This window comes from Taeniopygia guttata, chromosome 3 (genome assembly GCF_048771995.1).
Source record: "Taeniopygia guttata chromosome 3, bTaeGut7.mat, whole genome shotgun sequence".
NCBI classification, from domain to species: Eukaryota; Metazoa; Chordata; class Aves; order Passeriformes; family Estrildidae; genus Taeniopygia; species Taeniopygia guttata.
In genome coordinates, this window is record NC_133027.1 from 37,579,174 (window position 1) to 37,593,031 (window position 13,858).

Consider the following 13,858-nt stretch of genomic DNA (forward strand, 5'->3'; position numbering starts at 1 on the left):
TTGGTGTCCACCAAGATATGGTCTCTGAGATTAAAGAACAAGAACAGAACTGCATTTCCCAATCTCCGAATCCAACACATGTACCCAGTGGAACATGTGACCTCTGCCTTCTTTTCCATACTATTAGGATTCACAAAACTGGATTTGAAAATACTCCCCCAACACAGTACCTCACTACACATGGTGTAGTGCTAGCCAAAACATATTTACCACTAAATTGATTGCCTATGTATTCATAGAAGTTTTGCCTCTGACTTCAATTTTGTGATGTGCTTTATGTTTAACTTTCTCTCCGCCAAAATGACAGCAACCATCTCAACAGTAAGCTTACATATGTTAATTTTGTGCTTTATAGGAGTTTTAAAACCTTAAGAATAATGCAAAAAGACAACATGGTTTCCTCAAACTTTAAGATTCTAGCTTCTCAGCTTGAGTTCAACACACAAGTAATTTTCTGAAAAAAAAAAAATCTACAAGTAGCAAATGGATTAGAAATATTGTTTCAAAGGAAGCTTAAAAATTCAGCTCCTCCAGGAGCTTTCTTTGCCCTGCAGTATTTCGTTAAGACAGGCTGTATCAAAGAAGATTATTCATTTCGACACAGTACTGCCGTCGCTGCTTTTTTTTCATTTTCCTTTTTAAATATGCCCGTGTCTGTATTATCACATTAAAGAATGCAAAATATAAGAAATTCCATCATCAACTCTAAGCACAAAATACACAGCAGCTCTCCATTCCAAAGGGAGTTCATTAGACAGCCTGGAATTCAGTCTTGTGCAAGTGCTGCCCTCCCACACAAATAAGCATTACCCAAATCCGAATAGCAATTAGCATCCCTAATATGCTCACTGACGCAGAGGTAACAACGAAATCCTGCTACAGATATGATTTTCAGTTTCTTAATTTCCTTTTATGATTGGCAACATTTCAAAACCACGAGCATGTCACCACTCTGCAGATGGATCACCTAAGATGAGGCCAAATCCATGAGCGCTTTACATTGGACCCTGCCACTCCCTCCTGGCAACAAAGCATCAACTTCTGGCCAGATGCATCCAACACTGAGGAAAAGGCCGAGAGAATGAAAATTAATGACTGCCCTTTATCCACTGACAGTAGGAGATAACTATCTGTGTCACTAAGCTGCTGCAGTTTCATGTCCTGACCCAAATCCAGACTGTGATGGATTTAAAGTTTAAATCAGAAGAGTATGAAGCTGGCCTGTGGCGCATGGAGCAAAAGACCCTAAACCCCAATAAATGGAGAAGGCTCAGCTTGTTTTCTTCTGTTAATTACTGCTGGCAATGATTGCTGCTTTAAAAGATGTCTCCTCAAGAATGACAAAGCCTTGATATATGGACACTAACACAGGAACTTACAAGAATATTTATATTATTATTTTCAATGTGTCAACAAAAGGAAACAATGTCTTTTTAATCAGCACACTGACAGCTCTGTCAACAAACCACCTTCTCCAAAGTTGCACACATGCTGTCATTTGCATGAGTACATGGCACACCAGCCAGCAAGAGAGTGCTTGCTACATGCAGAAGCTGCTGTAGAATTATGTATTCAACAGTCCAAATTCCAAATTTTTTTTTTTAAAAACACACACACAGACCTTTGGAGGTAAGACTACTCTGGGTATACCGACACTCTATATTTTTCTCACTTATTTCTAGATTAAAGTATGCTATCAACAGTCTCCACAGCATTTTAAACCAAAAAATCCCTTAGATTGTGACTGACAGTCATTTCCAATTAACAGCCTCTAGCTCCAATATTTCTCATTCACGACCTTGCATCTTCTACTTCTGAATATCCTTCCAGTTTTATTATTCTGCTCCTCAGTGAATTCAGTGGCTGATCTCCCTCATTTGTTTATCAGAACATACTTGGATTCTGTTTCAAAATACTTAATGATAGAACAAAATTAATATTCAGGATCTCTACTTGTGGATTTTTTAGGCATTTTCTTTCAAAACCATCCACTGCCATTTTCTTTCAATCTATTCTCTACCTATCTTAGAATTCTAGCAATCTTCTTAGCCTCATTTTCTCTAATAAACAATAAAATTGTTATATATAACAAAATAAAGCAATTTTATCAAAGTCCAGACGCATGAGATATACCAGTCTTTCTAGGTCAGAACCACAATTTTTCCCTTATACGAACTCCTACCAAAATGGTTGAACTCAGAGGAAATCCCATTCCTCATCTACACTGCAGACTGTTCCTCAGTCACAGTAATGCTGAGTAATTCTATTAACTACTGTCCTTAGGGCAACCAAATCTGTCATTTAATAAAGAGAAAACCTGCATTTTTCATCTATTTTTAACTCTCATTACAATCATAATGATTTAAATTTAAAGCAAAGCCTTAGCATGATTGATCCAAACTTAGCTTCTAAAATCAAGCCCTTTTTTTCCCTCAATATTAAAATACTGTTACTAGGCTCTTGTTTAGTACATAAATGTATCTTGTTTATCTCTTACTACACTCAGAAGCACCTAGATTTGTCACCTGTTGAAATGTTCCGCCAATTCTCCACCCTTTTAAGAGGGTAGAATTCAGCTTCTGGTCTCCATGGGTTGAAATGACCAGCTCCCTGTGCTTCAAAACTGTCTTGATAAACACTTATTATGAAGGTCAAGACACTCAGCTTGCATTAGATGTTCAAGTGTGCTCATCATGACAACTCTAATCAGGCATCTGCAGAAGGTTCAGCAGTAACCCAAAAGTTTTCTTAAACAGTCCTGTAGTGATTTTTTTTTAAATCTGAACTCTGCAACAATTTTTTTATCTTTCAGTTATTAGGAAAGTAAAATGTTATTCTCATATTTTATCTTGTATCTTTACAAAACAAAATGAATGCTTTCCTATATTTATGTTACAGTCAAGAAAGTTGTCCTAGTTCATCTGCTATACCAACATCTAATTTCGTGAGAGGTCAGAAGGTTTCCAACAACCAGCCTCATGTTCTGAATCATTAGTTTAAGATACCACTGCCCTGACTCAATGCTAGTACAGAAAAAAAATTATTTTCTTGTCTTATTGATCACCTCATATATCACAATGGAAGGGCTATGCTTGATTTTGGTATTCATAGCATCATTTCAGGTGGAAAAGACTTTTAGGATAATTGAGTCCAAATGTAAGTCTAACACTGCCACGTCCACTACTAAACCATGTCCTGAAGTGTCACATTCGCATGTCTTCTAAATACCTCCAGGCATTGATGAATTGATGTTCATCAATCACTCTGCTTCTTTGAGAACAAAGAATTCCATTTCCACAAGATTAGTTGAGGTGGTATTCCAGATAATGAAGTAACCTTGTCAAGTCACCACTCTAAGTTAAGAGATAGCACACAGCTTATACAGTTTTTCAGTCTCCATAATATTTACTACTCATCAGTCTCCTCCACAGTTACCTCACTCAGCATCCAGACTTTATTCTTGCCTGCCACCACTCTCCTTTAAACTCTGAAAGCAAGTTTCCCTTTTCATTTGCTTCCCTTGACAATGCAAGGCCCAGAGAAGTTATTTTGTGACTGTTGTGGCCATGAACATCATCAAAAGTGACTGGATCTGCAGATTATATTTACTATAGAATTATTCAATATGCCCAAAGCTACAGCAACAAACACTGCAAGTTTTGATACCCAAAGGGTACCACAGCCAGGAGGAGAAGAGATGTGACCACACTTCTCCACCTTACAAGGTTCTACATTAACTGGCAGCTGGAAAAGCTCATAGAGCCGCTACTTTTTAGGGTTCAGTAAGAGCACAAAACAGCAGCTGCATCCAAACAAGCAAACAAACAAAATAAAACAGTAAACAAATAATTAGGTCAAATAATTAACATGGTAGTGAAAAATATAGAAATAATTTTGCATCACTATACAACTTTATGATATCCCCTCACCTGGAGAAGTTTTTTAATAAAGGAGATAACAGGAACACTAAGGATCATGGAAAAATGTATAAGAAATGTGGAAACCACTATAATTTCTCCTAATAAAGTATTGCAGTTGAGACTGAGCTCAAACTTTAGCTTTTCTTGTTTTACAAATCAAAGATAAAGATGCTTTAATTAATTTAACAGATGGCAAATTCAAAACCAGTGTAAAACTACATTTTCTATTTTAAGTATTATTAGACTGTGAAACTGCTGGTAAAATGAAGAATTTAGCTAGGTTAAAAAAGCCTATCCAATTACAGTGGTTTTCTTGTCTGTCTTCCAGTGTTTTAATTAAGTTAAGAGTGCAGTTTTGTTTCTTTATTTTTAGAAGGATATTAAACGTTATGGGTTAAATTAAAAGTTGTCTTGTAATCATTATTTGACTTACAAAGAAGGGTAAATTAAACTACAACTGAGGAGCTCTTATAGTGCATTATGACATGATTTGTCTGATGTAAAACAAAAGAATTATTAACAAGCTAGAAAAAATATTACCCAGTAACAACCTGTACACTAACAGATTAATTTTAAATATTAGATTTTCTTTGTTTCACCCAAATTTTAATGATGCCAAGTGCATTTCTCAATTAGTGATAGGAACACTGTTGAAAAACAACTGCATGGTATAATGTTCTGATTACTGTTTTTTAAAGCTGCAAGATCAATGGTACAAACTATATCTTGAGCTTGACAGAACTCCTGAATTGTTTCACAATATTTGCTGTTGTTGTTGTTATTGTTATTATTATCTTCATTATTTATTGCAGATAGATTTTCAAGTTTGCTTGATCTTCTTTGGCTTCATCCCTCTCCACAAACTTTTGTCTGAAAATATCTTGGCGGTTTAGGGCAAAATTCATGCCTGAAGCAACAGGCTAAAAAAAAATTTTAAGAAAGAATAAATTAATTTAGCATTAGATGACAAGTAGCTAGATTGCTTCTTTCCCAAGTAAGTGAACCATAATGTCTTTCGTGGAGGGCCATAACAGAACAGTCACAAAAAGAGTAACACAGCTTTGAAAAAAGAGATCCCCTTAACTTGGAACAGATTTACACTGGAGTGTACTCTGGGTGAATTCTGCCTGCATCACCAGCACAAACCACAGCAGGAACACTTGTGCTCACAGAATAGACCAGCTCCAAGAGAAAGGGATGCCCTAGATATCTGTATAGTTGAACTTCATAAACTCAGTGTCATTCTTCCCTGACAGAACATAAGCCGTCACGCTTCATGGTTGTGTCTGTAATCCCCCCTAGGAGAACCAGCAGCACAGAATGTACTGTTCCACTAAAAGTGGCCTGGGAGAAAGGAAAATAAATAAATAAGCCAGTAATCACTGATACTGGTTGCTTGAAAGGCATGCAGGCACACCCTTTATCTGCATCTCATTAGAACATTTTAGGACTACAATTGAATACTCTAATATTAGTATTCATAGCACAAGCTACATAACAAGTATTTTAATGCATTAACTATTTATAAATAAACAAAAGAGCTTGTTTAAAAGACAATCTGTCCAAATAGTTACATATGAATAATCAGTTAGGTATCATTTTTCAAAGAGCCCAGAATTGTGACCATAAAACTGTGTATGTTGTCAAGAGGCTTCAGAACTGTGAAGTATCAGGCCTGCTGCTCCACAGAATAGATTTCCTGTATAGTATCTCATCAGAACTGCTCCTTAAACACTTAAGGAAGGGACATAAAACCCTTCTTTCAGAATCATGCCAGTGCTGTGAGCATATATAAATGAGAAACCACCAGACTTTCTCATTTATAGTAAGAATGCTTTCTTTGGCCATTCAAGTCATTTAGATCCAGATGAGGGATAACGTATTCTGTCACACCTATTTATGAATTCCTCTACATTGACTCAATGACTATAAATGGAATATTTCAGGAGATGAAGAAACAGCTAAGTGATATGGATGTGCCTTAGTAATAAATTCATAATTACACAATCACCACAAAAAAAAAAAAAAAAAAAACCAAAAAAACCAAAAAAACCAACACAAAACCAGACATATTTTTATATCTAATGACTCCATATATTAGTCCAACAGTTTATGACATTCTATGCTGCCTCGTTTGACTTACAGTCTCCCAATCAGGAGAGGCCTTTCCTGGCTCAAAATTAGTAGTTAAACAAAATGAATGAGTTATCTGATAATACCCACCAGTCTGGCTATCAAAACCTGAGAGCTCCTTTTCTGCTGTCAAAGTCTGCTAGCCAAAGCCTAGACATGGCCTCATTGCCTGTACACTAAGGAAAACAGAGGAAATGGACAACATGGCAACATGGGGGTGATAATGAGGCCATCTTGTACCAGACCTTCCTTGCCCTGAGCTAGAATAGCTCTACCTAGAGACTGGGGACATGTTAAACAAACCAGAAGTGCCTTTAATCAAAACTAAATTTATAAAAGTTTTATTTTTACACTCTCAAATGAAAATTCAAGCAACCATACAATATTTATGGGTTCTAATGCTGTGGAAAACAGACGAGTATTAGTTTATGATCCTAAATTTACTGGCCAATACAACTGTATAGGACAATTATAAGATGCAGAGCAATAATTCACAGCTCCTGAACCTCCAACTCTTTAATGTCCAAACACATCATTCCTGCCTCCCTATCCCATCTTCTTTTCCTCTCCTACCTAAATGCAGAAAACAAAACCGTGAACTAGGCATCTGCTTTTACGAAATTTAAGAGGAATGCTGTATAGAGTGCTTAACATCTATGAATTGCTCCTGTCAGCAATCATTAGAAAGGCACTTTATACATTTTAATCCTGAATCATTTAAGTGATTGTTATATATTTTCACAGAAGCTTCTGACATTATGTTATCATTACACACTTCCAAATTAAACTGCAGGTTCCTAACAACTACTAGTACTGCAGTTTATAACAGCTATTTATTTAGAGCTTTTAATCTTGACTGGGAGTAAAAGCTTTCAATAATTTCAATAACTTTCACAACTTTAGTTTTCAGACAAAATATATACTATCTCCACTTAGATATATTATTCCAAGTAAAGTCAGTGAAATAAATTCGACATGGATTGCAGCCTCATTCTCAAGCAGAATTCTTCCATCTACAGAGGCAGATGCACAGAACTAGTTTAAAATGAGTGAGCTTGTTTTCCCCTAAAAAAAAGTTAAAATAATTATGAAGAAGGATCACAAGGGACAACGGCATGTAAACAAAAACTGTATTGTTCCCCCCATGACCTTAAAAACATGTCATAAACACAGTGTGGAGATTGGAAGACTGGACTAAGAAAAGTCACTTTAAAGTAAGGTTTTTGATTCCAAATCTCTTCTTTAAGTGTCACCCCATTTTGACAATTTCATGCAATTAATAATAGAAAAACCCTTCAACTACTTCTTTGAGACAATCAATGAAAATAATACAAATGTCTGAAGAATGGCTGTCCATTACACAAGTGATGTGCAATTACCAGCTGAGGTTTTGCCCACTGCTGATAGTTATATAAGCACAATTGAATCAAGCTCATTTAACTTGGAATCAAATAACTTGGGTTAAACCCAGTCATTCACAAAATCTGTCACTCCTATAAAAAAATCCATTTGGTCCTGAAAAGTCTATTCAGCACATGCCCAACTGTGGAATATTTCCATCCTTTAAAATTTCCCACCACTGAAACATGCCACAGCCACTGAGAAAGGAATACAGAACACTACCAACTAATGGTGCAAAACTGATTAACATTTAAGTACATTTCTTAAGATAAGTGGGGAGAGGAAGAAGGAAAAGAAGGTGTGGTTTCAAAGCAGCCAGATGATTCTTGTGTGGGTTCTTCACCCTATCCTATGACTAGGACGCCAACATTCCTTCCTTACTCCAATACCACAAACATGTATTAACCCTAAACATGACTCAATGACAAGACACTCAAAACACAATTTATAATAGTTCACTTTCTCAGTAGCTACCTGGGTCAGAAGGCAAGGTGCCCAGGGAGAGCATATTAATACCTTGAGAAACATTTATTTTACTCATAAATACTTTGTTGTGATTAATAGCCCTTAATTTTCCTGCTAACAGCATTTCTGCAGATAGCTGAAAAACTCAACACCCTACATTTTTGTCCTCCTCCTCTACATTAGGGAAGAATGCACTATCAATTTTGCAAACTTCTATTTCAGGAACTTTCTGCTACTAGGCAGAAAATTTCACATCCATGAGAATCTAGTCGTGTGATATGCACAATCTGAAAATTCATCCATGGTTCTTTCTCATACCCAGTAGCTTCCTCCAAGTTCAGTTCTACATTAATATCTTTGCTCCCAGGAGCCAAGCTTTCCATTGCAAACCCAGGACATCCCACATCTGCTTTCATCACAATCTGGTCTCTTGTTCTTAATAATGAGTTCTCAAGTGTATAGATTTGGGATTTAATTGGATTAGTACTAGTCTCCAATCTTCTCTGTCCTCCTTCATTCTCATTATTATCTCAACTTCTTCTCCTCTCTCTCAGGGATAATAGTTTTTCCACGAACCCATTCAAGTATCCTTTCTTTAAGCCTTTACAGACAGGCAACCTTTTTGCTTCCTTGCCACATAATTTTGGGCTAGTACCTTTGACCTCCTAATTTCTAAAACAAACAAACAATTGTTTATCAGTTTTCTCCTTTTTTTAAAAAGTTGTTCTTCAGCAGTGATTATTTTTTCACAATTTACTCTGGACCAAATGACTTTTGGATAACTTCTCATATTATGAATTTACATTTTCTCAGTTATGCATGTAAGTTTCATCTCAGAATGTAAAGGATCAAATAGTAAGGAAAGAAAAATTATTGAGCCATGGAAATCAGAGAGAAACTTCAACTTTGCTTTCATGACATTTATAGAAAAGTTATCATAAAATATACGGAGTAAATTTCCTTCAAAAGTCACAAATATGTCTCTGAAAAGGCTGCAACTGCCAAAAAAAAAAAAAGAGAAATTTTCTTCAACTTCTACAAAAGGTGAACAAAAAAAACTCTAGGAAGCTATCAAAAGTTTGATAATATAGCAACTAAATCAAAATAATTTTATACTCTATATATAGATATATTGATTTATTGATTGATACATTCAGGATAAATCAAATTTATTTGATTAATAAACAATCAAAAAATGTCCATCAGTTTTATCATACAATTAAGTGTACATTTACTATTTTTATTTTGTATTAGGATAACAACAAAAAGTTAATTACTTAGGCAACAGGCCTTTCTTTTAATGTAAATGTAATTTGCTAACCATGAAAGAAAAAACAACTTCACAGATGTACCTATTTTGTTACAAACACATTAGACAATTAGCAGCAATTCTCAAAGAGCTGTTTTATTCTGCATCTACTTATTTACATTTAGATATCTGCAAGCCATCAAATTTGCATGAATATTTTTCAAATTTAATAGCCTTTGGCAAGAACTACCTGTTCTGCATTTTTTAAAATAGCTGCCTTAACATAATTGAACAGCCATAGTATTATGATGATATTTATTATTTTTCATTAAACCTGCATGTGTACAAATGTGAAAAATAAAAATGGTACTCACAGAAATGTAGGAAAATAACTTAGTCCCCTTAATAGGTTCCATTTAGTGCAGGTCACATTTTACCACCGTAAAATCTAGTCCTGTTTGATTGTATTGATTCCAATTATTCCACAGCCATTTTTAAGCTTTTTATTATTCTTAGTGGTGGCAGTCTTTCCTTCAGAACTGGTGTCTCATTACTTCACCCTGCCTGAACAGTCAGCTCCACTCATTAGAACAAGCATCTGCTACAAACAGTATTAATGAGATCCATATGAAGGGATACAATAAGCCATTACCCACCTGGGCTAATCATTTTATAGTACAAAGCTGATAATCCAGAGTCATCCAGCAATGCCTTGAACATGCTGTTACAATCATCTTACTCTCACAGTAACTACTATTTTAGAACAGGGCACTGCAAAATTGGACAAATTTGTAAAGATGTATCTACTTTCTAGCTACTGTTAACATACAACATATATTTCATCTCAAGAAAGCCAAAAGGCATGATTTTACTAGTGGGAAAATTGCTCTTTGGCTTATGACTAGATTAGCATTAAAATTATTTATACAACACCAATAGTTTGACTACTGTTCCAATAAATACTGAGAATTTACACCAAACCAGTCAGAATAGCTGCAGAACTCAGTGACTTTTATTTAAATAATAATAATTTAAAGCAATATGATTTTAGAGCTATTTTTTTTCAAAACAGCATGAGTTTGCATACAGCATTTACATACAACCAAATAGCTGGCACAAAGGAATTATTTCACCAAAGAGTGCCAATGCTAAATGAGCTTCAGAGATCTTTTAATTTAAAGTTCATTTCTCTAAACCTAACATACAAATACACACATCTTTATACATTGGCATTTACAAACATGAGGGAAGAAGTATTTGTTCATACTGTATTTTTCCTTTTGGAACAAACATGCTCCAGAAGGTGTGCCCTGCTGATACTTGCTGATGCAACGAAGGCCCTGGAATCCAGGCACGGAACAAGCAAGACCACAGTGAAGGCTCAGACTCTTCAAACCACAACAGACTAGGTGAAGCAAGGCTAAGTCAGAAGATTTTGAACGCAGAGCTCCAAGAGAATGGTGGATTTTGAGTTTTGACCCAAACCAGACTCAGAACTCATACACTTAAAAAAATACGTAAGATACTACTCTGGTAAATGCCCACAAGATATTTCATAGAATCACTATAAAATCATTTAACTAATCAATTTCACACTGTTAGAAAACATTATTTGAGAAATAATACCCTTTTATTTAGGGAAATACTTTTTCAAAAATTATGTGTAGAATAATACAACAATGCCAAGAAACCCAAAAAACATGCACAATTCTGCCACTGGAAAAAAAAAACCCAAACAATGGGGAAAGGGGAAAAAAATATCAACCACAAAAAACCAAAACCAACTGCTCTTAAAACAAATGATAAGGTTTAGCTCTAATCGGAATCTAGGATTAGCAAATGCTTTTGAAGAAAAGTAGAAGTCCTTAGTGAAGTCACTTACACTGTATATCAGTTAAGAGAATGCATAAAAAAATGTTTCAGTCATGAAACCTCTAGGAAAAACTACTGCTGAAGAAATCAAATACAGGTAGTTAACAAATTGTGACGTTTAAGAAGTTTGGCTATGTTGAGCAAATGTTGCTTTTAGCTAAAATAAAACTGTTTTATTTCAGTGAGAAAGTATTACAGAAAATTATTAGTTATGCATCTGCTTTTCTTTAAGTCCAACAGAGTCGACAAAAGAGCAGTGCTTTTTAAGCAAAGAGAGAGAAAAAAAGCAACAAAAGAAAAAAGGCATGCAAGCCTAATAATATTCTAATAGGCAAGGTCTAGACTGATGCATATTAACAGATAGCTTCAGAGATATTTGATGATAGGGGTTTCATCTCCAGATAATGCAAGCAGGGGATCCATAAATGGGTCTCCACTAACTGATGTCTTAATATTAAATTCAAGAAGGTCATGCCTGTCAACAGAAGCATTCAGAATAACTAATGAAAATCCATTTAATTGCATATGGAGTCTGGATCACTGGAGAACAACTAAATAATTTGAAGCATGTCCAATGTAAAAATGATCATAATTTTTCATTGTTGATTAGGATACATATCATGCAAAGTGTCTAAATGTCCAAATAATAGATCAGCTTTTCATCTTTAATCTCTCTTTCATATTACTTAAGGTGATTTTCATTAACACTGGATCTCTGTAGATCCATTTTCTTCTCTGAATATGCCTATCAGTCTGTGTACCTTCATAATCTATTACCAGCTATTATGTTTTGAAAAAAATTAAAGGAGTTATTTAGTTCCTTCAGTTTTGTTTTTCCTCCATTCTGTTTTCCCACCATTCTAAAACTAAAAACAGAGGATAGAATGTTCAAAATACTGAAAATTTCAACAAGAAATTACATGTACACTTCAATTTCTTTCATAAAACACAGTCTTCCAGGTACACTACTACGTTCTGTATAATTGCTTTAGTACTCAGAACATGGGCATCCCATCCACACATCTGAGTAAGAAAATTAGAATATTACATTAAGACACCAGTTTTCTAAATTAGTAACATAGGATATGACGAAGATTCTTCAGGTCAGTTTAAGCTGGCTGACTTCATTTGTTCAGGGTCAGCAGCTTTGGAATACCCTATGCCCTGTAGGCTCTGAGAATATGCCTTGACCTCCCAAAACCCCACTGCTGTAACTTTCCACCCTGAGAACACCTGCACTGCAATATACAAGGGCTTGTGCATACAGCCAGTGTTAGTAAACCAATTATTCCCACACATTTCTTAATGCTAGGACTCCATACTGACTGCAAGCTTACTTTGACTTTTCACACCATGCTCAGCCCAAGCTAATAGACCCTTGAAGCACAACCACAGAGGAGAGACACTTGAAGGGTCCAGGCGTTTTTTATACAAGACAGCCTAGTTCTGGCTGAATTGTGCTGAATCCTGACAGACTCCACGTGGAGTCACTTGGCAATTCTCATAAGACATCCAATTCCCCATATTCTCCAGGACTTTCACTATCTACGATATTCTATTATTAAAGATAACAACCTAGCAAAATAAAGAACTCAGGAAAAGCTTTGAATATGTCCAATAAGTCAAATTAGGATGTAGTTTATTATTAACAAAAGGCACCCCTGCGATGAATGTAAGAGAACTGGTGAGGGAAGATAAAATTATTGACCCTTTAGCTGACATGAATTACATGTTCGAACAAAGGATCACAGGATGAACTTAAAAAAGGACCCCTACAAAGTTTCTGATATTACCTAGCTTCTGAAGGATCAATTAGAAGTTTTAATTTTGCTTATAAATAAAGTCTTCACCTTAGCAAACTCTCACTGTTATGTAAGATTATTCTAAGACTTTGTTGGCACTTCATGACTGACAGACAGGCAAGGGTTATGAAGAATAAGGTACCTGCCTTTAACAGTCAGTGTGTAAAACAGCTGCTAGAAAGAAACTTGGCCACAAACTTCAGCAAATGTTGGGTACCAAGACAGAATAAAAATTAATCTCTGGAGCCAGATTTGTTGCTGTGCTTTGCCCTCTGTACAAGCAAATTCACTTTCCTGAGAAAACACAAACTGTCTACCGAATTTACTGTGTTTTGCTTTTTCACTTAAAATTAACTTACCGGGTGCCGTCTGCTTTCCAACTAACTTTGTATGGCTTCTGCTCCAAAAATTTAATATTTTGCTTGTCCATGGAAACAGGCTGTGCTCCGGGGAAACCACTCCTAATAAAAATAACCATGTTTATTAATGGTTCTGCAATAAATAGTCACTCAAGTAAATACATTTTTCACATCAGACTCAAGTCACATCTCATACCAGACTTGATGCCAGGTTAAGTCTGAGTTAGATGTCTTCTCCAATAAAGTATTTTGCAATAGAAGTCAAAAGTCTATCTCGTAAGAACAAAGTTATTTGCTTATGACAAAACACTAAATTATGTGGAACTTCAAAGTTTTAATTTCGCAGAAAGAGATATTTAAATTTAAAATTACAGGCACAATAAGCATCAACAAGTTAGGAAGCAGTGTGGATCACCAACTTTGGAATGGAAAAGTTCAGAATCATAGACACTAAAACCAATATTTTCATTAACACTGGACACAAATCCAAGTTGGCTATAAAAACAAGTATTATACACTCTATACTAAAGTGTAATAGCAATGGTGTAAATAAATCTACTGCTTGAGAGAGAACTAAGCTTTACACAAATAGCTGGACTATGCTACATCTGGAATTGGAACAACATTTTATTATCTCAGTGGAAAAGTAATTCTAGG

The 13,858-nt window shown here is 35.3% G+C and overlaps 1 protein-coding gene across 4 annotated transcripts in view; it reads right to left on the reverse strand.

Annotated features, from left to right (window-relative positions):
* The window catches only part of RNGTT (RNA guanylyltransferase and 5'-phosphatase), a 170,718-nt gene that overhangs the window by 129,597 nt on the left and 27,263 nt on the right, over positions 1–13,858 (reverse strand). For all 4 annotated transcript variants that reach the window (XM_072926630.1, XM_012572754.5, XM_012572753.5 and 1 more), the window contains exon 8: positions 13,202–13,303. In XM_072926630.1, the coding sequence (XP_072782731.1) occupies positions 13,202–13,303 (102 nt within the window). The remainder of the gene's footprint in view (positions 1–13,201; positions 13,304–13,858) is intronic.